This window comes from Strongylocentrotus purpuratus, unplaced genomic scaffold (assembly GCF_000002235.5).
Source record: "Strongylocentrotus purpuratus isolate Spur 01 unplaced genomic scaffold, Spur_5.0 spur5_scaffold_12, whole genome shotgun sequence".
NCBI lineage: Eukaryota > Metazoa > Echinodermata > Echinoidea > Camarodonta > Strongylocentrotidae > Strongylocentrotus > Strongylocentrotus purpuratus.
Genome location: NW_022145597.1, coordinates 26,970,606 through 26,997,437, shown reverse-complemented (window position 1 = coordinate 26,997,437; position 26,832 = coordinate 26,970,606). Strand labels below are relative to the sequence as shown.

The following is a 26,832-nucleotide window of genomic DNA, read 5'->3' as shown; positions in this document are numbered from 1 at the left end:
CTCTCTCTCTCTCTCCCTCTCTCTTACTCCCACCCCTCTTCTCTCAGGCTCTTAGCCTCTTACCCCCCCTCTCTTTCTCTCTCCTCTATTTCATCCCCCGTTTCTTTCCTCTTTTTTCTTTTTTCTCTTTCTTTCTTCTTTTCTCTTTCCTTTCAGCTTTTCCTTCTCTATATCCCCCTCTCCCTTTTCTCATTTTCCCCGACAGCAGCGCAATTTTACCGACAATGGGGGTGGGTGTCGCAACCCACACCCCTTGGCGACACCCCTGCCATCATCACCATTATACCGTCGTGATGCTTCATCAATCACCATCATCACCGGTCAATGCGGTCATCACCACCATCATCATCACCATGCACCACCAACACCATCACGCTTTTTTCTTTTTTTCTCTTTTCTCTTTCTTTTTCTTTCTTTATTTCTTTCTCTCTTGCTTGCTTCCTTCTTTTGTCCAACTCCTTCTCTCTTCCCTTCTGTGATATGTGTTTCCTGTCAAAATGTATGTAAAATATATAATAAATCAATCAATCAATCAATCAAAACGTTTAGATTTTTATTCTCTTTCCCTCTCTCTACATTATTTTATAAGAATTTCCTTTGTTTGATTATTTTCTTTTTTAAAAGTAGTTTTGTTATTATTATTATTATTATCATTATTTGTGTGATTGTGTGTAGAAAACCGGAGAAAACAGATAACGGTTGTAAATAGTGACGGGGAGAACTCGGGGATTGAAAAAATAGAATGATGATAAATCAGCTGGGATGACCATTCTCCTGCAAGAAATGACGCATCCAAATGAAGTGCGCATGCGCGCTACACATCAGAATCTCTAACGTGGCGATATACACGGTTGAAGTACAGCGAAGAGAAAGGGTCATCAAGTATTACATTTTTGCTTGATTTCATAAAATTCTGAGAGACTCTCTTGTTCGGACTCCCATATACAATTAGGATGTCTTCCTCTGGAGATTTCAGCAATCCTTTAAGGAAATTTAAGCTTGTTTTCCTCGGCGAGCAGAGTGGTAAGTTTACCGGTATCGGACAGGCGACGCCCGGCCCCCTTTCTGTGTGTAGTTTCCAATGATGTTGCAGTTCAGCAGCTCAGTGCAGTGTGAATGAATGAATGAGATGTGATGAGATTGTGCCTGTGTCTGGGTTGGTTGTTAGGGATTGCTGAGTTTAGTCTTTCAAAATTATCATTGCAAATTGTATGTAAAATATATAATATTGTTTCCAATTAGACTGGGCCTAATCTGTCATAGACTATATTATACATGTAGACTCTAGGGCAATTGAATCCTGGCCTTGTTTTACTATGAGATTTATCATTTTCAGAGATGCCAAGTTCAAAGATCAGCTATGCGTGACATTTTCATGACTCCTTCGCATGCGGGCGAGGGTATAGCGTACGTTTCAAAACCGAGCACGCGCATCATGCGTGAGAGCATTTTCGGAGCCTCGATGCGTGACCGTCACGCATAATACTTGGTAGCTCTGCAGATACGCCGTACTACGTAGAACTTTAGCTTAGTTTACATTTATTTAGCATATGCGCATAACGTTCATCCGATCTCAGCGAATTGCGGTCTCATTTTACTAAATTGGCGCCCACAAGGGCCCTTCCCATTGGCTATCGCGTGCTTCCATTCACTCAATGTTATTAGATATTGGTGCGAGGAGAAAGCTTGCGATTTTCCGTCTGATCCGATACCAAAATTATTATACATGTTTTTCAGTGAACCCTATACATGTAGTTCCTATTTGTTTTGATTGTGTCAGCATCTTTAAAAGGTTAAGTATTTCACTTAAGTTTAAGTCTTACGAACCAGCTTTTAAGTTTTAACAATTCTTATTTTCGTCATATTTAAGGTACAAACAGGACATTTATTCTGAAATATTTGTTGATTTTCTATTTTGTGTGTGCAATTTCATGTGTGCGTCAGTTATGTGTGAAGTGCGTCACCTGTTTAAAGCATGACATGTCAAAATCTCCTTGATGCGACGTGATATTACGTGTTGACATTGCCATTGAACTTAAAGGTAATACAAAGTTTTGGTATTGGGTCATGAATTTGGTTCAAATGAACATATTGGAAGCATATGCGATCCTACAATATTCAGTAGTAAGTGATCGTTGTCGCGGTTGAAATGGAGTCTAAAGTTACAAAATTGTAAATAATACACTCTCTATGTTGTATAGCTCCCTCTCAAGGTCAAGATATTAATTTAGCTATAAAACAATGTTTCTTGACTAAAATCGACCGATAAGCTATTCCTGTTTAGAAATTATATATTACAACTACATATTCTGAGATTTTCATGGTCGCAGCTACATGTACATGTACATGTACCATTGTATGGCCGTAGGCGCTATTTGAAATAACAAGCTTACAGCAGTATGCATTTCAGCTTCACAGGCATGTTAATGCACACACAAAGAACATTTTTTTTTTACACAAACAATTTTTGTGTTATAAAAACAAGACCTACTGTGATGCTGTGATGTATTTATTTTTACTGAGAGCACGAATGCAATCTGAATATACAAGGAATTCTGCTGTCAAAATTAGATGTCCAGAAATTTCTTATTTATGACAAAAATATAAATTTTTTACTTGGATGTAAAGGTGCTTTTTGGTCTAATTGCAGGTCCGAGAATTAGAGATCGATACAGCCTAATCCAGATTTCTTATCAAGACTTCGGCATTTGACATTATATTGATTTTTGCCTCTTTACTATAGTTGTTTAATACATACTTACATGTATATTGTTTGATTGAAAACCTATCCTTATAATGAGAAATGCATGTATGGGAATCCCAATTTGAATGTCTTAACAAACATAATCAATTTTGGAATTATTAAAATCTAGTAGTTTGCAATGAGTGTAAAAAAGTATTAAGAGATTTATTTAAAATTGCTTCAGAAATTCAATCTGATATGAATTCTTGAAAGTGTCAACATTGTTTCTAGATTTATGTTTTTGTCTTAGCCTATTGACAATTGTTTATTTTTAGAATTAAAACCTGAAATTGAATTCCAATTATTTTGTTTAATCTTAAGTTTTAGGTCTATATGTTTGGCTTTGGTACAAAATACGGACATGTACACTGTAGGCCTACAAAACTGTACATGTACATGTACACCTGTACATTGTCCCTATTTTCACGAAGTGACGGTAGTGAGGAAAATCGTAACGCAAAGTGAATGCAATTTTTTTTCACTACCGTCACTTCGTGAAAACAGCGACGACATGTACATGTATACAGAGGATTATATTAGATGAAAATTGGATCGTACCAAATGGTAATGGTGGTAAATGGTAATGGTAAGGTTTTTATTGAAAAATCATTTGCAACCAGATGGCTGAACTGCAGAATTTTGTACATTCCGTACAAACATGAATAATTATACAAACATGAATAAACTAGCACAGTTATTTCAGGAATTAGGCAGTTTTAAGCGATGCTCGAAATTCCCATTTTGCTACATGTAAGTGATGTTTTCGTCATCCCCCATTTTTATGTAGATATTTACTGCAAGGTGTAGTACTGAGAACTTGCATGATAAGAATTTAGAATATTATAAAGATGTAGGGTTATCGTACAACACTACATGTATTTTAGAGTGTCTTGTACGGATTGGGTTTAATATTGTGGGAGAGTCAGAGAGAGAGAGAGAGAGATAAATATGGAGGAAAAGAGAGAAACAATAGATGAAAAAAGTGTCAGATAGATCTATAGCGGAGAGAAAAAGAGATAAAGAGGGAGAAAAATAGAGAGGAAAAGAGAAACAATGGATGAAAAAATGTCAGATAGACAGAGGAGAGAGAAAGAGAGACAGAGAGAGAAAGAGAGACACAGAGAGAGAAATGATGGATGAAAAAGTGTCACATAGACAGAGGAGAGAGAAAGAGAGAGATACAGACAGACAGACAGACAGACAGGGAGAGGAAAGTGAGGGAGAGCAAAGGGAGGGAGAGATGCAGAGAGAGAGAGAGAGAGAGAGAGAAAGAGAGTGAGGTAGTGAGAATCATCACTGAGGGTGTCTTAGCGTAATCACATTATTGCCATTGACATGTGTTGAAAGAAGAAACCAGAGTTCAATAATTCTCACTAAAATGCAAGAATGACTCATCTCTGCTGGTTGGAGGGAGATCATCGGTATCCAAGGATTCCATCGCATCATCATACTTCATGCTGATTTAATGTAGGGGGTATGGAGAGGGTGGGCAAGATTGCTTTAGACTGTGAAAATACAACATCACACAAAAAGTGCTTCCTTGCATTTTTCAACCTCTAGATTCGTAGTATTGTATATGTAGCATGCTATGGAGAAAATATGTCTTAAAATCTGTGAGACAAAAGTCATCTTGTTCATGTACAATGTACATCATACATTTTGTTGATTTTATAGAATAACTGCATTTTGGCCTACATATATATATATGCAGGTGTTAAAGGTAAAATTGAATGTGGTGATTTAAGTAGAGTGTGTGCAAGATACATGTACATGTGTACAGTGTAGGTCTTGGTTGCTGTACAACAAAAACTCCTTTCCTTGTATTCTGTTCTTTTGCAGCATTGCAGCATGGTATCTACATGATAAAAATATTGTTCTGTGATGAAAAGAAGTTGAGGTGTTGATAATTTAAGCTTTTAGTCCTAAGGGTATACAGTGCACAGTACATCAAAATAAAAGCAAGAAAAAGGTGAATATTGATTTTGACAGTGCATGGTTGTGTACTCGGAGCAGGGCTTGATAATCATACTACATGTACATGTACGTGTGCCAGAAAATGTGGATTCCCAAACTGTAATGTGTAATTAAGTCTTGACCAAACTACAAATAATAAAATTTTAGAAAAAAAAATCATGAAGCTTTTCCATACCAAAAATGACAATATTCAGATTCACTGTGCATTTTCATAATACTGATGTAACACTTTCCACTTTATCTATCTACATGTACTTGTATGGGTTTTAGTCAATATACACTTTACAAGAGTTTATTTTTTTATTTCCACTATACTTCCTACTTCTTTGCAGATATGCCATGACATCTTTAAAAGTCACTTTGCTGTCACCATTACATTTTGAGTACCATAGAGCATGGCCAGTGAATATTTTAGCATTCATGTGATGACAAATAGTGAGACATTGGAAACATTCAGTACCTGTATAGTGTGCATGTAGTCAGTGGAATGATTCACTTTTACGAGAGTGACATTCAAAAGGGATGCATTCAATTCAAAGAAATGGAAATATACTGTAGACGGGTCATTGATTTCCTTTGAATACATAGATTGTATCCCAGGCCTTAAATTTCGTCATTTTTAGGGCAAGGCCAGTTTGGCCTTGAGTACCTCATATTTTTAAGGGCACCAAGGCCAAAATATTTTTACAAAAAGGGCATCGAGGCCAAAATATTTTACAAAAAGGGCATCGAGTATGAGGCCAAAAAAATTGATTCTATTTTTGTTAGATGTCATGTGTATTTTATGAAACTTGTGCGGGATCAATTTCCCATGACTTTTAGCACCAGCTTCTTCACAGAATGTATAGATGTCTACGGTACATACCAACAAGGCGGCGGCCCGCAAGCCTTAGATTTAATTAGCAGCCAGGAGCAAGGGGCAATTTTTTTTTTTAAGTTGCCCTTTGCCACGGGAATTTACCAGAGCAAGGGGCAATTTTCCAAAAACAGATAGGCCCCTTATCTAATCATAAGTTCAAAGAGAGTCTACAAATGTTAATTTCATAATGTGAATAGATCGAACGATCAATTTAATAACTTTTTAATCTTAACAATATGAACAGGAAAGATTGATTAAGAACTTAAAACTTGCACATTAAACAGTATTTTAAAGTAACTAAAAATATTGATGAACAAATGAATAAATAAATTGTCAATTTCACAAACATCGAAAGTCAGAAGGACTTGGCAAGTTTACCGGGCCGGGTATCCCAACTCAAAATCGCACCTCACACACAAACCTTCCGCCACTCTCTCGGTAGTAGGAGCAAATTTGAAGAAATTATCTTTTTAACTGTTGTATACAAAGGTCTAGATAGGCCTAACTAATGAAATAAGATGTAAAAATGTCCTTATAGACATTCGACAGCTGAAAGTGACACGCTCAGCTCAGTTGCGTAACGTGCATTCACGAAACCAAAATCGTTCCTCGCACACACACTCTCGCCACTTTTGGTGGGAAGCTGTCGGGCTGGAAGTTTGCCAGCGAAACCAATGCACATTCGGAGATTCGCAGCGCGTAATTTTACCGGGACTCGAAACGTTCGTCATGGGAAGCTGGCGGGGTAGCTTTTTGAAGCGAGGTCGGCTGGTGGCAAAATGAGAGTAACTACGATCGAGAACATCGTAGGTGTTCTTAACTTATTAATAAGATAATTCTAAATTCTATTTGAGATAAAATAATAAACTAGACCTACAAACAAACCTCGACAGATCTCTAATGACTATTTGAATGCTTGTTTATTTCTCCATTTGACGATTTGTTTTCTTGATCCTGGCCTTCGATTTGTACGTACGTACGTGCGTGCGTCAACAGCATGCACCATTATGCATATCATGCGATCGGCGCGCTAGCTAGGGCATTGCCTATATAATAACAAAGGGCGCATTTTCACGGCACTTGCGCCTTATTAAAGCACTATATACGAAGCTAGAAGAGAGCTCGTGGGCGGCAGACTGTTCGTGATTCGTGTATTTTTACTGTTCTAATAATTTATGGGCGCATTTTCACGGAAAACATTTGCGCCTTGCCGTCTAGTTTTAGATGATTATGGGCGCAATTGGTGGTTTTATGTGCGCAAATTTAAAAAAAAGGGCACGTCCAGTTGGAAAAAAAGGCACGTCGGCCAGTTTGAAAAAAAGGGCACGGCCTTTTTGGCCGTGAATTTATCTTTTTTTGGGAGGGCACCGCGGCCAGTCATAGGGGCATCGACGGCCTGGCCGTCGATGGCCGTCGATTAATTTAAGGCCTGGTATCCACTACCATGAAGTACTTACTGTATAGTAATTTGAATAATATAATATGAAACAATAAATTTGAAGAAAAAAGTGGCACAATGCAATGTACATGTACATTATTATGTACACATGTACAACATGATTATTTGAAAAATACATAATGGATAAGGGACAGACATATACTTATCGGTAATCTATTGAGTCGTATATATGATTTTAAATAGAAGCTCTTGATGATGGTTATTATGGTGAGGATGTTTATGGTTGGTTGGTTGATTTATTGATGATGATGGTTTTTCTCAGCATTTACATGTACACACCGTACATGTACATCTTAATCTATTGAGTCTGTATAAGACATTACTATAAGAAACATTTTTAGTGCAAAGTATATTTTTTGCCATAATTTAATTGAAGTTATTGTAATAGTCACACTTTGTTAAAACATCAGGAAAATTTTTGAGCATCCAATCTGGCACTCTAGCTTTATGAAACACCCCCCAGATATGATTTCATCTTCTGACAAACCATCTTAATGAAAATGTGATCAAACATGTGTATTAATTTCACCCACTCAAGAACAATACATGTTTTAATTATTTTCTTGTCTTTTTGTTTTTCTTGCAGTTGGAAAGACTTCACTAATCACAAGATTTATGTACGACAGTTTTGACAACACATACCAGGTGAGAATGGGAAATTATATTCAGACATAAAATTGAATATTCTGGTCTTAAAACGTGTTCCAAGAATATATTGTTTAGTACATGGGTGGTATTCCAAAAGCTCTTTTATTTGTTAGTAGTCAAGATATGTTACTTACAAGTTACAAATCAAGTTAATACAAATCATTGGGTTACGTTCAGTGCACAGCTGGCAGTGTACATGTACACGTGTAGCTAAGGGAAACACTGCAAGCCAGTATCACTATGAACATGACTGACAAAGAAAGCGGACAAAATATACAGTTCCTCAGGTAGACAAAGGAACATCCCTTCACTTCTATTATGTAAAAATGTGTAGAACAGGTGTCACATGCATATTCACCTTTTTACATTATAGCAGTGAAGGGATGTTCCTTTGTTTACCTGAGGAACTGTATATTTTGTCCGCTTTCTTTGTCAGTCATATTCATAGTGTATACTTGTAAGTGTCTATCCTGCAAACAATAAAGTCTGTTTTATGACAATTAACATGCTATTACATGTATAAACATGACATGTATAGTTTTCAGAATACTTCCCAATTAAAGAAAAAAAGAGGGGTGGAGGGGGGGGGGGGGACAGGAAATGGTTGTAATGTTTGAATCAACCTTTAAAAGGAGAGAAGATACAATGATACATGTACAATTGTACATGTATATCCTCCAGAGGTTTTAACAATATGTGAGTCAAAAGCGAGAGAGAAAAGAGGAAACAGAAATTTGACAAAGCTATAAAGAAGGAAGGAAAGTTTTAACACTTTATACAGACCACCCAGCACCTCTTAGCCGACTCTGTCAATGTGTATTTGAAGAGGATGCATATTTACTGGTACATGTACATGCAAACAGAAGGTATATGTGTGTACACTTTAATATGGACAGATATTTATTGACTGTGAGACACATTCTTACTGACTAAGGTAGTTGAGTTCACTAAAAGTAGTCAATATGGATGCTTCCTCTCCAAATATTGTCATCAATGAATTATTGTATTTTTCAATATACAATGAAGTTGGGTTGAATAAATTTAGTTGTTGCAATGTCATGCAAACCTTGGTCATTCTAAAGCAATCAATATACAGAGTTATACTGAAGATGATCAGGGAAAAAAATACTTTAACTGTTTCGGGGGCTACTTTTCAAGCTTGCTTTCATGAAAATAACACTCTTTAATTCGTTTTGCATTGAACTCTATACAAATTTTTGGGCTCTTTTATGACTTACGGGGGCTCTTTTTGGCATTTCGGGGGCTAATTCGCCCCGAGCCCAGTTTATTTTTTTCAATTGGTTTGTTATTATAAGCAAGTAAATTTCTACTAGTATTTCTTTGTACATTTACTAGGTTCAGGGCATGTGGAAATTGCTGTAAACGCAGAAATATTACACTAATTTTCATGGATTTTGCGCTATTTTTGCAGATTTTACCCAAATTTAATAACCAGCGAATACGTTTAAGGATTGCTCAGTGCAAAAAATGAATCGCGCAGAAATAACAGCGTTTACAGTATTTCCATTGCTGCTGTTTCACTAAATATCTTGATATCATCATACACTGACCTTTAGCAAATGAATGTAGAATAATAACATTATTTTGACATGTATTATCTACAGCTTATTGTGTTTCAGAGTATCTGCTTACTTTGATCAGAGATTATATGTTCTCTCCAAGTCTGTTTCAGCTAGTACACAATGTAGGTTTGCTCTTTTCAATGTGTACTACAACAACCATTGACTATACATGTACATGGTATACTAATTTGCTAAGTAAGCATATTCCTTTTTTTGTTTGCCCCTACAGGCTACCATAGGTATAGATTTTCTGTCCAAGACCATGTACCTTGAGGATCGTACTGTCAGACTACAGCTATGGGATACAGCAGGTCAGGAGAGGTTCCGCAGTCTCATTCCAAGCTACATTAGGGATTCCACTGTGGCAGTTGTAGTCTATGATATCACAAGTAAGTTCACAGACCAGGGGGATGTTTCACAAAGATCTTAAAGATGAAGTAGAGTTCTGGTCATGCGATTGCATTGTGAAAGAAACGTGTGAAATCGACCAGAAAAGGTTGATCATCTAGCATATAAGTATTTGTGTGTATTGCAAGGTTCTGGAATCATCAAAATGATAAGAAATTTGGCCAAGTCTTGGTAAAGTTACAAACACTGATTATGGAAATTACAAAAATTATGGAAAGCCATTAGTATCTATGTAAATATATTGTAAAAGTTATTCTAAAAGGCATAAAATGTTAATTCAAATCAAGTGAAACAAACCATCAACCATCAGTCTTAAAATGGAGTAATCACCTAAAGAAAATAATTTTTGCACAGAAATCACCCCCCCCCCCCAACAGAAAATCACCCCACCTCCACATACACAAACACACACAAAAAAGGTTATTTTTATGTAATTTTATAGGTGAATGGTTAATATTTAAAGTACCGTAATTAACCTTGTATAAACCGCCCTCTATTATTAACTGCACCCCTCATTTTCGCCCTTAAAAAAAAAAAAAAAAAAAAAAAAACTTTTTTTGGGTCGACTTTTTTTTTGCCGACTTAAGACGTAGGATTGAACCTTGTGGTACGCCGTGTAATAGAAGAAAAATTGGAGGAATTATTATGATCAACTACCCGGTACATATTGAAATCTATCAGAAAGATTACTTTCAAACCAAGATGACAGACAAATTTGAGTGTTGTTCTATAGTTTCCGAGTGGTGAGTCAACACACCGATTACTGGGCTGGGAGACACTGCAAGGCATAGCGCCAGGTGGAGGCGCATAAATAAAAACTTTTTTTTTGTTGGTGTACCGTGTATAAACCGCACCCCCGACTTTTTTTTCGGCGGCAAAAAGGTGCGGTTAATACACCGTTAATTACGGTACTGTACATAAACTGAAAAGAAGGGATAACATTGTAAAACCTATGTTTAGAAGTTTGCTCACAATTTAGTCTCTTTTACCTTCATTTTTTTAGAGTATTCTAGAGAATATTCAATAATACATGTAGTACTTACTGACATGGAACCAGAAACAAACTCAGAGCAAGATACTCTTCATGATAGGCTCTCTCCAAGTCAGAAATGTTAGTAATTAATGCACTCAGTTTAGGGTTGAGATAATATATTCAGCTAACATTGGTTTTCAGTTGCAATCTTAATACTCAAGTATATTTATATCTAATATTTAATTTTCTAACCTTGTAGACAAAGTCTCTATGAATGATTTGCTTTTATACATTTCTCTTGGAAAGTACATGTATAAAGACACTGCCCTGTTAAAAATACATATTTAAAAAACAAATATAAAGATAATTTGGTTACAGAATCATTGCCCTCCTTTTGCCTGTAATTTGCATTACTGCATAGTGGCTTTAATAGATGAACTAACTTTATTATAAACAGATTAATCATAGAAAAAATTACTTAAACAATTTGGGGGCTACTTTTCAAGCTTGCTTCCATGAAAATAACACTCTTTAATTTGTTTTGCATTGAACTCTATGCAAAATTTGGGGCTCTTTCAAGACTTTCGGGGGAATTTAGGGCATTTCGGGGCTAATTTGCCCCAAGCCCCTGTGTATTTTTTTCTCTGAGATTAATTATTCATGTGACACAAGGAACATGTTTCTCCCATCTTGACATTCAATAATAATGTTATAGATTACAAGTGATACATGTATAGACTCTAGGTCATGCACTCATACAATATGTATACAATATTGGATAGTGGATCAAGTCAGAAGATATAGAGAGGGTGAAGATTCCCCTTAAAGACCAGACAGACTTTCGACCGCATAATTTTTTTGTTCAGCGTTTAGGCCACTCTGTTAGAATGTATGAGTAAATGATCTTTGGCTCCAAACAGACTAAAAGTTAGTTTCATGATGAAACTCTCCAATTGTGCAAAGTAATCATTCTGTTGCATTAATAATGTCTGTTGCCAGATACTTTATTTATTGAGTTTAACAACAGAAAGCATTTCAACACATTCTATTTTAATAGAGTACATTTCATACAATTTCATAAAATAACAGTCATACATAATATCTCCATCTCTGGCAAGGTGTTTACATTCTTCACAATCTTTCACTGTCTTTGCAAATGTTGGCTGTAAAGGTTGGCATTCAACTTGATGAATTCCTTTTAGGTAGACTCTACAACTGAATACTCGGGAGGCCTTCTTAAAGGAAAAAGACTTGCCATGACTTAATTTTGTTTGTAAACCTCGGATACACCTTTACCTGTCCTTCATTCTCTGCCAGACAGATGGACAGACAGACAGACAGCCTTGTGTCTCCTCTCGACCACCTCGCATACATGTACATGCATCTTTGAAACTTATTAAACTCCTCCTGAACGGCCCTAATTCTAATTTAGAGAGAGTGAGAGACAGAGAGAGAGACAGAGAGAGAGACAGGCATAGAAATTAAAAAGAGAGAAGAGAGCAAGAGAGAGACAGAGAGAGAGAGAGACAGAGAGAGAGAGCAAAAGACAGACAGAGAGAGACAGACAGAGAGAGACGGACAGAAAGAGACGGACAGATGGAGAGACAGACAGACAGACAGAAAGGAAGAAGAAGAGAGAGAAAGTTTGACCAACGGAGAAAGGGAGAAGAGAGAGAGAGAGAGAGAGAGACAGACAGACAGACAGATAGACAGACATACAGAGAGAGGGGGATGGGACGGCATTCTTACAGGTAGTGACTGCTCCAAAAATTAAGTTATACCGGTAATGTCATTTTCCTAGACATTCATGTTATCTTGTGCACACCTTTACCATGCATTATTTATTTTTTACCTGGGGCACGACTTTACCTATCTGCATACATGTACCTCTGCTAGACAGACATTCGTTTCTATGGATGTGTGTCCCCTCTTAACCACCTTTACATACACACATGCATCTGTGAGAGCCTTATTAGAGCCCTTCAAGAACTGCCCAGCTTTTAAGAAAGTGGGGCGTTATTATAGGTAGTGTCTGCAAGTCCATTATTGAAAAAAAATACACAGGAGTCGTAAGAGATTTAGCTTCAGAAAGCTTTAATAAAAGAATGCTATGAACTGTCAGTGCGGTGAAAATCATGGTTCATCCAGAGCAATTAAAGAAAAAAGCTTCATAAACAATACTTGGTAAGCCTGAAATATGGTCATTTTGTGTTCCAGTCATTACCATTTGAAAACAAATATAGAAACCTTGTTATCTTCATACTTGGTCAGATGAAAGTGTAGGAATAGGAACCTCTTCGGGTTTACAAAAAGTACTGCATACATGTTACCATTAGTAAGCATTCATGAGACAAAATAGCAAGGACATTCCTTTGCAGTACAATGATTCTTCATATGATGTTTATTTACATAAATTTTGTATAATAATGGTGGCTTCTTATATAGCGCCCATGTCTGTCACATTGTGACGCTCCTGGCACTGCTCCGATTATTACCATGGCTTAAGCAAGGCAGCCACTGCGGCCCTCTAGCATTTCAAGGAATTAATTCCTGCCAGGTACCCATTTACATAACCCGGGTTGAGTGTGGCAAATGTAGATCAATGTCTTGCGAAAGAACATTAAGATCGACAGTCCGTTGACGTAGCCACTCGACCACGACACCTCTACTAGTTTTTTCTCGTGTCAATGCCCCTATGTAGAATCCAAGCAAAGTCATTGCATCCATTGTAGCCTGGAGGGTAAAAGCAATAACCATGCTTTGGGCAGGAGAAAAGCAGGTCTGTTTTCATCAGCTCTAGATTGCCAAATATCATGCTATTTTGTATCTCGATCACAAATTATCCAGTTAATTTGCGTCTTCATCAGCCCGAAGTTGCAATTAGCGGGATATTTGGTCGAGATAATCATCCTAAGATATTGGGCTGGTTTGCAAAATGTCCCCCAATTTCTCGAGCTTGAGTTTCAAGTTTCGAGGTCAAGTCTCTAGCTGATGAAGCCGCAATTTGTAACTTCAGGATTGTTTCCCAAATCAGCAATAGTAGGCTTTTTGGCAATCTCGAGCTGATGAGGACAGGCCTAGGGAGGAAGGAATCAGCTGCGTGTCTCTTCTCTCAGATTAGAAACAGACATCAAGAGCGAAGAACTTTTCATTAACGTCAGACAATTGCAGTGATCCTGATAGGTCGGCTGCATTTCCTTCCTCGTGTATAGATCTCTCTATTTCTCTCTGTCTGCAACTCTGCATGTCTGTCAAGTTCTCTCTTACACTCTCTTTTTCTCTTACTATCTTCCAATCTCCCCTCTCTCTCCCTTAACCTCAACCTACATCTACATCTTTCAGTCTCTTGCCCCCCTCTCTCTCTCTCTCTCTCCCTCTCTCACCCCTCCCCTCCATCCCCTCCCTCTCTCACCCCCTCCCCTCCCCTCTCACCCCGCCCCTCCCTCTCTCACCCCCTCCCCTCCCCTCTCACCCCGCCCCTCCCTCTCTCACCCCTCCCCTCCCCTCCCTCTCTCACCCCTCCCCTCCCCTCCCTCTCTCACCCCCTCCCCTCCCCCTCTCCCCCCTCCCCTCCCCCTCTCACCTCCTCCCCCTCTCACCTCCTCCCCCTCTCACCTCCTCCCCCTCTCACCTCATCCCCCTCCCTCTCTCACCCCTCCCCTCCCTCTCTCACCCCCTCCCCTCCCCTCACTCTCTCACCCCCTCCCCTCCCTCTCTCACCCCTCCCCTCCCTCTCTCACCCCCTTCCCTCCCTCTCTCACCCCTCCCCTCCCTCTCTCACCCCCTTCCCTCCCTCTCTCACCCCTCCCCTCCCTCTCTCACCCCCTTCCCTCCCTCCCCCACCCCCTCCCCTCCCTCTCTCACCCCCTCCCCTCCCCTCCCTCTCTCACCCCTCCCCTCCCTCTCTCACCCCCTCCCCTCCCTCTCTCACCCCCTTCCCTCCCTCTCTCACCCTCCCCTCCCTCTCTCACCCCCTCCCCTCCCTCTCTCACCCCCTTCCCTCCCTCTCTCACCCCTCCCCTCCCTCTCTCACCCCCTTCCCTCCCTCCCCCACCCCTCCCCTCCCTCTCTCACCCCCTCCCCTCCCCTCCCTCTCTCACCCCTCCCCTCCCTCTCTCACCCCCTCCCCTCCCTCTCTCACCCCCTTCCCTCCCTCTCTCACCCTCCCCTCCCTCTCTCACCCCTCCCCTCCCTCTCTCACCCCCTCCCCTCCTCTCACCTCCTTCCCTCCCTCTCTCACCCCTCCCCTCCCTCTCTCACCCCTTTCCCTCCCTCTCTCACCCCCTCCCCTCCTCTCCCTCTCTCACCCCTCCCCTCCCTCTCTCACCCCTCCCCTCCCTCTCTCACCCCCTTCCCTCCCTCTCTCACCCCCTTCCCTCCCTCTCTCACCCCCTTCCCTCCCTCTCTCACCCCTCCCCTCCCTCTCTCACCTCCTCCCCTCCCTCCCCTCCCTCTCCATCCCTATCCCTCTTTCTTACTCTACCTCACTTCCTGGTATTGTGTCACTCTACAATCTGAGACTCTTTAGCATTAAATGATTAAAACAAAATTGAGAATGGAGAGCGTTTGCAATCTCTAGAGTCGTGTTCTATCTGGCCTCTTTCCGGCCTCGTTTGTTCATAATGCAGACATGGGTTGCATACTGTACACATATAAAAATGGTTTGGATAAGGTGATTCTGCTTTTTCCTCAGGAAAATAGAAGGATGAAAATGTAGGCCTACAATACATGTACATGTAGCAAACATGGAGGCTTGTATGGGGTTTTGTTTCAAGATTTAGAGCAAGACAGAGTTTTAAGGACATTGTTTCCCAATATGCAGAGCTTTTCTGAAATTTCTATCACACAATAAATACATTTGTATGTATTGATGAACCCACTGTGTACATTTTACAATATACATGTACATTGTGTGTCTTTGAATGTTAATGAAAGTGCTCTTGCAAAGGAGAGCTTGTGTGCAGTACAAGCATGGGGATCTTGTCTGGAGAACTGATAACAGTCTGGGAATATTGAGGGGTGTTTGTTTATGGTAATGTAGGGCACTCATGAGAGTTTATGCAAGGACCCAGCTATTCAAAATGTATGGAGTCTGCCATTATTCAAAATTTACTCATGCAATTCTTTTGAATTTACATTGGAGATTACAGTAGAAAGTTAGAATAAATTAATTGTTCTTTTCCTTCGGCTTTGAATATTAATTCCCTCTCCCTACTAGAATGCAAAACTTTGACTATACACTCCCCCTCTCTCTTTCTCTCTCTTTCTCTCTTTCAGGCCCAACTTATTCTTGCTGCTGCTGCTTTTTTTTCCCCCTTCAAGCTTACAGTCGTGCTAATTGAAGCAAAAAATCTTTACAATAACAAAGTCCTCTAAATCTTTCTCCTGTACATTTCATCTTCTGACAGCCAGAAAGGCACACGTTATCCTTCGCTCTCAACAGATGATTTATAAATTGATTTTAGTCTTCAGAAAAACTGGTTGAGGAAAATGGAAAAGTTGCAATTAATTTAATTAAAGAGAAGAGAACATAATAGTTTTTTTCAAATAATGTACAGTGGATCATATTTTGCATAATTTTTAAGAAATAGAAAGCTGTATCTGAGTTTCTGGAGAGATGCCCATGATTCTGATCAAAACAGGATGCTGAAAATTGTGCCTCATTTGTGAAATGGGGTATACATTGTACTGTAGGTGTATACATGTACATGTATAAGGTCTATATTTTTTAATGAAAAATTGATATCACTAGTTGCTGTTTTGTTGTTGTTGTTGTTCTCCCCCGCGAAATCCCAATGAATATTTAGGGAAATGAACGTCTTGTAATTGCCAGAGGAACTGTAATGTTAGGCTGTGCACAACCGTGTAATGAGGTACCCGAGTACACTCACAGGCTTACAAGCGAATACTTCAATATGCGGACGCCAGGTTTTTTTTAAAATAATTTTTTTAAATATTTTTTTTACCACCACCATACTACGGGAGCAGTATCCCAGGTCTGTCTCCGATAACTCACACAATTTTACTTCGAGTTGCAGTTAAAGGTGCCGATTTAATAATAATAACAGTAAACAATGCTGTTTTAAAAACCAAAGATGGCAGAATAATCCATTTTCCTCCAAGTCCAAACAGAAATCCGGACATTTGGTCCCAGTTTCTGAATGGTGAGTTTGACAGTGATTTTTTAGGCAGGTTTGTAGGAAACAGAAGTTATCTGGAGGCATTATTTTATAATCAGTCGATAAAATAATTTATTAATTTCATAAAAATTGTTATCTTTTTGTGCAGATGCCAACTCTTTCCACCAGACATCAAAATGGATAGATGATGTTCGTACTGAGAGAGGGAGTGATGTCATCATCATGCTAGTAGGAAACAAAACTGATTTAGCTGACAAGAGGTGAGATATGCACTCTAAAATTAGAATTTTTTGCAAATTACAAAAATTAATGCTAGTCACTATGTTAATAGTTGTATGGCATGTAACTTTCACAAATCAGTAGTATATCAGTAGAGGCTTTATAAAGCCAGTTTGTGCTAACAATTCATTAAATGGTTTTCAAAACACATGAATGAACTTAAGAAATTTGATCTCTTACTTTTAACTCTTTGCTACATCGTTAGAGTTAGCAAAAAAACATGTTACCTTCAAATAAACCTCATGTTGGAAGAAAGTAACTTTTTGTTTCCAGAAGCCATTCTTTGTGAAAACAAATTGTTCAAAATTTGTACACGTAATGATGTGCTGAGGATTAAGCCCCAGTGTTGAATATCTTCAATCGTCTTGACGATGCTACCTCTACGTCTACATTTTTGTTTTGTAGTTAGTGTCAAGTCGTTTGAGGGTTGTTGTTTTTACCTTGCTCACATGTTTTTAATTCTTGTGGATGTATATTTGTTTTGCAGGCAAGTTTCAATAGATGAAGGAGAACGTAAAGCCAAGGAACTAAATGTGATGTTCATTGAAACTAGTGCCAAGGCAGGCTACAATGTTAAACAAGTAAGCACATCTTTTATTTGTACGTCAGAGATCTTTGTATTACATCAGGGTTTGACATTAAAGGGATCCGGTAACTTTGATCCTTTTAAAAAATCCTTGATTTAGCTCATGCTGCAATGATAATTATAAACCTTTAGGTCAGTCAGGAACCCCATGACTTTTACAAACCGATTGCCTGTCTGATTATCAGATTGAAAATCGAAATCAAATTTTGCGTTTGCCAAACGGTTTTCATAACACTACAGTCTATTGGGGAAAACAAGTATGGTAAAACCGGTCACTCAAAGCTTTTTACTTTTTTGAGGCACTTCTTGATCATTTTGAAGCGCAATTTTTTAAGGGCTTCAATATAACACCATATCACAGACACTAATAACACGTAGGGCCGTGCTTCTCAGATTTAATATTCTTTAACGATGCCTTCAACAGGTGCCTGTGTGTCCAAGGTGATCAAAATCTAAGTCTGCAGCCCTGAAATTTACAAAATATAATATGTGGCTGAATTTTATAATCCTTGAAAGTTTCAATTCATACCCTCTCTGCAAATTGACTGTTTCACTTTCAAGAATGTTACCTGCAGCACTGATTTTTCTATTTCATAATCATGATAAAAATTGTTATCAAGGATGATGCAGTGTAATAAGTTAGGCTCATAACTAGAGTAGTTACGGCAAACACAGATAGTGAAAGAGGTGATGCAAGACTTGCTCTGGGCTTTAACTTTACGGTTGCTGTAGGTTTTAGGTTAGGTGAGAGTTAAAGTTAGTAAAAGAGTTATGTCTCAGGTTGAATTTATCAGTGCTGAAAGTTTGTACTTGACCTAGTATAGGCAATTGCTGTTGGAGATTGTTTCCTACAACCATGAAAGCAGCCTAGTTAGAGTGATGTATCTATAGTCAGATACTCAATCAGATTTGTGATTGAATTATAACTACAGTGTAAAGATAAATTACTTGACCTAAACATTGTGGTATTTTTCTTTCTTTTTCTTTCAGTTGTTCAGACGAGTAGCAGCAGCTTTACCAGGCATGGAGTCTGCAGACCAAACTAAACCAGCTGGTGACAGTATCCTTTTTCATAGAAAGTTGATTAGCTACCAAATAATTACTACCTGTAAACTGCTCGTTCAGATACATGTATGATGCCAAAAACTGTCACATAAAAATCTGTGCTTTTGGCGGGTAATTGAATGGTAACTGTGCACACCAAAGGTTTTATGCATATTAACTTAGTTTTGTTTCATATAGTACAAAAATGTGACGTATATCATATTATTTTACATTATATTTTTGTTCAAAAATGTTGTTAACCACCACATATCTGAACAAGGATGTACATATTGATTACTGCAAAAACGTACAATTTCACGACATGAAACTGTTACGATTGTTAAAACAATGCCATTTTCATAGCAAGAACCATTGAGAATTGCAAAAATTCAATGTTGTTTCAGTTGTGACTTAGTCGTTCACAGGATGGAACCTTCGTAAATCTGCACCACTTGCGAAAGTCATGAACGGTTCATGCATGCAGAAATTTCTGGTTTTATAGTGTTAAGAAAATATTGATCGATTCCATGAGCTGTTGGATGAAATATTCTTACCAAGTTGATCTCGGGGCTACTTGTTTGTTGGAAAGGAAGATAGTACATTCCCCAAAGTCACCTTAGTGAGAATGCTTTTTTTTCCTTTATATCCCTCATCTACAATACTTGTCATATACTCTGACCTATTCAAATCCACATGAGTATATACCCCTATAAACAGAGTTTGCTTGGAAGGCTTGTGCTAACGGGCTAATATCAGTCACATACACTGATACATACATAGGTCAGCATACCTTATACCATATCAATCACCGTAATATTCATGATACATGGACGTTATATCAAACAAACATATGTGCACAACATTCTATTTACAAACTTTTTGTTGTAAGAATATCACAAGAAAGAAGGTTATGGAATGTATATTTCCAGCAAGTTTAGGAACCCTTTTTGATGCTGAAGTAAAGTCTGTCACATTGGGAATAAATCCTCTTATGCAACAGATGTACCAGTTGGTGCTCTCTGTGCTTTCGTCACAATTATTTATTTATTTTTGAGAAGGACGCAACATGGACTTTGAACAAGGTAGTGTAAAAGCCTGTGTGCATGTCAAATATTTAGTGCATGACTGTTTGCTAAGGATAAGCACATCCTGGGACCTGTTTCACAAAGCCTTTTTTCAATGACAAATGACAAAAATCAGTGACGAATCTGCTGATAACCAATCAGAAGCAAGGATTTCAGTAGCTTATAACAAAAACTGTCACTTGTCACTGATGACAAGTTTTGTGAAACGCCCCCTGGTATGTGTAATTGTGCATATTGTTTATAGTTTAAAGATATGTAGGTGTAATGCCTTTGTAAATTTGATTGAAAACAAGATTAAATGTAGATTTCTGCAGGAAAAGAAAATGTATTTAGTTTATTAAAATCAAAAGGTGTCTAGTGATAATAGGACATGGAAGAGAATGCTATCCTGAACGAAGAGCACAGCCAGGTGGGAAATGCTCTTGAAATTGACAATATTTTTATCAAAATGGCACTAATTGCAACAATCATTTTGCACCAGCTACACGTAACATCTGTCAGGGTTGTGTATCCAGGCGTCTTTGTGATGTCCCGGTAAATCACTGAGATTGTAGTCCAGGGAGCCATGGGGGTCGAAGGATCCTAGCGTACATGTAGGGCTCTTCATAGCTGTGATCTGGGACCCGTTTCACACAGCCTTTTTTCAATGACAAATGACAAAAATCAGTGACGAATCTGCTGATAACCAATCAGAAGCAGGAATTTCAGTAGCTTATAACAAAAACTGTCATTTGTCACTGATAACAAGTTTTGTGAAACACTCCCTGGTAATCCTTTCAGATATTAGCACTAAATTCTATTGGAAATCCTGGATGGAACATCATAATACCTTTCACATGTTTCTGTTGATACAACCAAAAGACTATGGGACTATATTTAACAAATTTGTCCTGATTTTCTATTTGCTTCCAAAACTGTACTTGGGCTGTATTGTAATGATGCCCATAGAATGCCAGATAATTGAAGTCATGCGCTTCATCTTTTTTGTCCATACTAAAGACATCCTATTATTTGTAGCTATATATAATATATAAATACATGTATACATATATAGATAAACCTTATTTAAAGTTATGCTTATTTGTACTTATTATTTCCCCAAAGCGTCTCTGTATTATTATTTCCGCATATCATTTGGAGCAATCCTCGATGTATTATTTTTTGTGGCATGATTGTTATGTTTAGTTTCCTTGACTGCTTCCCCGTTCGTTCCCACATCTTTCATTTCTCCATCCCTTCCTTCCTTCTTCCACTGTCTCCTTCTCTTTCTCCTTCCTCTGTTTGACCTTCTTTCCATCCTGCAGTGATTGAAGTCAGTCTTGAGAAGAACCAACAGCAGGAGACGACAGGCAGCGAAGGCGGTTGCGCATGTTGAAATTGACCAATCATCTAGATTGTCAGTATCCCGTAAATGTTGAACACTCCGCGCCATTCATGAACTCCTTGCGTTTTTTTCAAATGAACAAAGTTGTGCTTCTTGTAAATCACAAAGGGGAGATTTCGGCATCATTCACATGTGTCTCTGTAAGCTGCAAGGAAGTGAACAAACATGTGTTTATTGTCATGAATTAATGCTTCATATGTGAATTGGGCTTTACTTCAGAGAAATCATCGGACAATGAATGTTTTATGCATGTTCTTAATCGATGTACATGCATAAAATGCACAAGATGGAATATGGCGCATAGTGTTCCATGTTTACTGTACTCCGTATTACGACAGTTTTATTTGTCATCGCTTTTGGGAACAAGAAGGGCATAAGTATCTTTCCCAGAGTTTTATGTCCTCCTTGCTCTCATAAATCATTTCAAAGTCATGGCTTACAGTCAATGTATTGCATTGTATTATAGGAATGTACTTTGAGAGATATTGGACAAGAAGGGTAGCTCAGATTAAAGCTATCATATCTTGGGCTATGTTTTTTTTAATTTTTTTAATTTTAAATATGCGATGATTTTCACTTGGGAGGATAGTAGCAAAGGAAATTTGAAATCAAAGCAATATAAATCATTTGCGCACTTGTGCACGAATCTATGCTGCCTCCAAATGTTATGAAGTTGAAAATTGTTAGTGCTTCAAGTGGACTGAAAAAAATGTTTGGTTCATCATCATTATCACAGAAGGGTGTTAAACTCATATCATTTTGGGGGGATCCAAACTGATGAAATTATACTTTTCTACACAATTCAACACATGTAGATTTTAATTCTTCTTATATTTGACATAAATTTTCATGGGATTTGAATATCATTTACTATTTTGGAGGCCTTGATTTTAGCTGCTTTGCCTTACAAGAATGGATGCAAGTTAAATGATAGAGACTGTAACATAAGCTATGTATTTGTATATAATTAATTCTTTATAGTTATTAAACTCTAATATACATTGTAGGTATCTGTATATAGTATTAAAATAAAAGTCTTAATAAAAATCATGATAAAATATTGAGAATTGATAATTGAATTGATCTCTGGTGCTTACAGTCTGTCCATACTATGGATAGCTACTAAATACGGTAGCAAAGACTTTCAAGAAATATCCTTTTAACAGCCTTGTGCATCCTCTATTGAAATGTGGGAATATTACAAGAACATATTCCCTAATCCATACATGATTTCTACACGCAGTGCAATAGAGTACCCAAGTGCTAACGTCATATTTGCTCGTCGTCCAGGTTACAGGTTCCAAACAACAGAGCCTACGCATGAGGTACACCGCGACATCATACAAGCAAAGGGCTAGAGCAGGGCAAATTCCATGTTTGGCACTGGTGTGATCACCACGCCAATGTTTAGCACAACATTTTATTGAACCAGCAACCTTGACAACTTGGCTAATATGACGTCACATTTCGGTACTCTATAGGGTTTTGGAATTGCCTTTGTGTTGATTTTCCTTGAAAGCCTTTGTGATCGTGTTTGTAACACAGACAGATAGGGATATGATTTCATGAGAACCCTGTACTTACTGGATGATATCCACAATTTGTTACCTTTTTCACATTAAAGATATAGACCAGTTTTGGAAACACCTGATTTAACATATCATGTATATCTGGGACCTGTATCTGTAAGTATTTGACTCAAAACCAAAATGCGGACATTCTAATTTCTTATTAATTCAGAAGAAAGTTTTGAATAATAGATAGTACAATACTGTGTCATGTAAAACAACTGATTAATTAAATTATTGAGACATTTCTTTTCTTGTCTTTTTAAATGTATTAACATTTTTGGTTAAAAATGTTAACTTTCTCATGGACCTCTTGTGCTCTTCAGAGTTGCTGTCAGTATAAAGTGTTTAAAAAAAAGGAGACAGATGTTATATTGAGTTATAGCCTTAGAGAAGAGAAAGAAGAAGAAACTATTCTAACGATTGTTCGTATTTGTGTACATCATATTGTGAATATATTTATGAAACTCTGTTTTATACAAAGGAATGTAGAGCTCAAATGATACTGTTTATGATTTTTTTTCTTATTGTTGTTCAGTTTGCACTATCTTATTTTGATATTACTTGTATTCAACTAGGCTGCCAATCTGAATGATTTAATTTTCACTGATCGAAAAGCATAGCTGTTGATAATTAAATGTTCTTTATAGTTAATACAATAGAAATATTACCTTCATTATGATATTATTAATTTGTTTGGCTTTATATTACAAATATGTTATACGGTGTATGTTTCTCAAAAATTGATAGTTTCATACATATACAATTATACATCTAGTTTACAAGTTAACAAGCTTCAACAATCAGCTCTCTTGTACAAAATGGCTATCCCTGTAAAACTGTCTTTGACATTAAAATTGACGGTAGGGGAAGGAGGTGGGGGGGGGGGGGGGGTGTGGCAAACTAGGTGAACAGATATTATAATTCTGTATGTTTAGATCAGTTTTTAATATTGTATGTGTTCTGATGCTTTATTTATTCATATACGTGGGGCATTGTGAGGGGACATGTGCCATACAGATAATTGTAATTACATTTCACAATTCAGGTTAAATTCTCTGTTCAATGAATATGGATAATCCTTAGTCTTTAGTAGTCGACCATATAAAGCTGTCATTATCATTGAAACCCTAAACTCCCACGTTGTTTTGAGTATGTTCCATACACATTTAAAAAACGAATGGACTCTTTTGTAATTAATGAGTTTGTTCATTCACACTCTGATTGTGATTGTGATTAGTCTCGGTTTAAACTGTTTTTGTGTCAATGGACCTGAACTGTATTACTTTTTTTTAGCCAGTTTATTTTTCTTCAGCCTTATCAGTTTGGCATCATTCCATAATTGTGTATTTCACCTAGCCTGTACAGTCTAATGGAGTCCATAAGCATCACCTGTGGCTGTATGATTGGTCAATAAAATTGATTTACAATTCTTGCTTTAAATGATGTCTTTTAAGCAATTTTTATTTAGTTTATTGTTGTGTCTTTGTTTTGCTTCATGAATGTGAATGTTAAATGTGGCATGTGAAATGGCATAAACCTTTTAACTTTTTGCATGATTGTGCTCATATACATCCATCTGCATGTTATATCTAGAGTCATCTGTATGCAAGTGTTCACGCAAGTTGGATTATATTATAACGCTGACAAGTACAACAATATCGGTTGTACGGGTCTTCTGAAAAATGATCTAAGGATGCCAGAGACGGACCACCATGCTATACTTCAGGTCAAATCCAAGCTTTAGAGAATATATTCACAGATTATTTTTATATTTGATATTTGAATACTATAGACATCTTAATAAAAATCTACAAAATAATAATACAATATATTAACTAATTTGAGGAACTTTCACAACATTTGGGTTTCCTAACAACCATAGATCAAATTTATGAAATATTAAATTTGATATAAGTTTGTTGCAGAATGACAGAATGTTTAGTCATTCTATAACAAAGTTGTTCCAAGCTATATTTTTACTATGCCATGATGCTTTTTTTTTGAGGTATCGAGTTTGAATGAGGCTTTATACATTAAACTCACTGCACAAATTAAATATATAACATGTCACTTTCACCATTGGTAAATGCAAGGTCATCAATTTAATTGCCAATATTGATGCTATCCTGTGTATGTTAATTGAAATTGGAAACATCCAAATCTCATTGACCTTTGACTTTTTCATGCTATCATTATAATTGTTATCTTAATCTGTTGAGGGGGTGTGGTGTGTATTCATGATTGACAGGTTTCATGCTAGATGATGTTTTTTCATACCACTATTAACATTGTGTTCTAATTAGCTGCTACGTACCCTCATCATTATCATTGTTGTCAGTTGGATATTATCAATGCTTGATGCTGTCATCTGTATTAATAGAAATGTAATAATTACCATCTTCATTGTCATCATTCTCATAACCTTTATCTTATTCATCATCTCCATCCTCATCATCATCATCACTATTATTATCACCATCATAACCACCACCATTAAGATCATCATCGTCATCCTCATTTACATTGTAACCATCATCAGCACTACCACCACCACCATCATCATCATCATCATCATCATCATCATCATCCTCATTTACATTAATTGTCACCATTATCATTACAATCACCATCATCATCAGCACCACCACCACCACCATCACCATCATCTTTCTCATTTTCATTGTCATCATCATTATAATCACCATCATCACCACCACCACCATCCTCATTTTCATTGTCACCATCATCATTACAATCACCATCATTATCAGCACCACCATCATTATCAGCGCCACCACCACCACCATCACCACCATCTTTCTCATTTTCATTGTCACCATCATCATTACAATCACCATCATATCAGCACCACCATCATTATCAGCACCACCACCACCACAATCACCATCATCTTTCTCATTTTCATTGTCACCATCATCATTACAATCATCATCAGCAGCACCACCACCACCACCCCCATCATCACCACCACCACCACCACCACCACCACCACCACTATCATCACCACCACCACCATCATCACCACCACCACCATCATCATCATCACTACCACCACCACCACCATCATCATCAGCACCACCACTATCATCTTCAGGCACCATCACTCATTATCAGTCACTACAATATCCCCTTTTACGCTCCTTTAGCAGCATCAAACTCTACCTAAGCTCACTCTCTAAAGTCATATTCTTCAAACTCCACATTATAATACCATCTCATTCCACCTTGTGTGTGTGTGTGTATGTGGGTGTGGGAATATCTTATTTCCTACTCTTTTCCTTAACATCTTGCCTCCTAACCCAGTTCCAGTAACACTCCACCAGAAGGAACCAGAGAACGACTTCCAACAAGACGAAGCCGGCTGCTATTGCTGAAAGCTAATCAGCTCCCAGAAATAATATTTACCAAAAAAACCCACTATTCTTGCATGTCAATAACACCCCACGTTCACGCCACTATAAAAATGAATGGTAAAATTTTAAAGGTTGGTCTATACAAATGATGCTTGTGCTATATTTGGTAATAAGTGCTGCCCCTCCGTGGCAAATGGACCAAGTAGATATTTATTTCATTTTTCAACATTGCTTAACAAGTCAGATGATTAAATTCTTTTGAAAGGTTGAAACATGCATTTTTTCCCATCTACCCATGCAGCCTTGTTTTTGTTCCTTGTCCATTCAATTATACCACATTCACAAAAATGTTTTGAATATTCAGTAGAGAAGGGCGCAAATTTCTGTCATTTTCATGAAGTTATTTATTTTGCCTTTGGCTTCAATATTTTAATTTCCAGTTAGTGAAAGTTGTCGATTGAAATTCAAAGAAGAAAAAAAGTTGATACAAAATATTAAATACTTTGGAACATCTTGGCATATCTATATTTGTATTGAAAACTAAATAATGGTTAAAGCTGTTGTGAAAAATAAATCTGTTATCACTAGCCTGGAAGTTCCCTCATATAAAAGAGTTTAATAAAGCACAGTAATTCTTCTAGAATCTTGTAATACAAGCACATTCTTAATCACATTACAAAATGTGCTTTCTTTGATGACCATTCGATATTGCCAATTGACAA

At 37.6% G+C, this 26,832-nt stretch overlaps 1 protein-coding gene across 2 annotated transcripts; it reads left to right on the top strand.

Annotated features, from left to right (window-relative positions):
* Nucleotides 1–804: 804 nt before the first annotated feature.
* Nucleotides 805–26,573, top strand: LOC115918044 (ras-related protein Rab-6A). Of its 2 annotated transcripts, none has more exons than XM_030982252.1 (7): nt 805–1,023; nt 7,622–7,680; nt 9,496–9,655; nt 16,936–17,047; nt 17,554–17,647; nt 18,643–18,712; nt 26,061–26,573. In XM_030982252.1, the coding sequence occupies exons 1-7, from the start codon at nt 954–956 to the stop codon at nt 26,129–26,131; spliced, it is 636 nt and encodes a 211-aa protein (XP_030838112.1). In that variant the 5' UTR covers nt 805–953; the 3' UTR covers nt 26,132–26,573. The 2 variants fall into 2 exon arrangements, with proteins under 2 accessions (XP_030838112.1, XP_030838111.1); XM_030982251.1 differs by lacking the exon at nt 26,061–26,573 and adding an exon at nt 21,086–22,223 and having other exon boundaries at nt 806–1,023.
* The last annotated feature ends 259 nt before the right edge of the window (nt 26,574–26,832 follow it).

What these genes read in the sequence shown, in the direction of transcription:
- LOC115918044 (XM_030982252.1), top strand. Translation starts at nt 954, where the DNA reads ATGTCTTCCTCTGGAGATTTCAGCAATCCTTTAAGGAAATTTAAGCTT. An exon ending in TTTCCTCGGCGAGCAGAGTG is followed by an intron (nt 1,024 to 7,621) that starts GTAAGTTTACCG and finishes TTTTTCTTGCAG; the next exon opens with TTGGAAAGACTTCACTAATC. An exon ending in AACTAAACCAGCTGGTGACA is followed by an intron (nt 18,713 to 26,060) that starts GTATCCTTTTTC and finishes CTCCTAACCCAG; the next exon opens with TTCCAGTAACACTCCACCAG.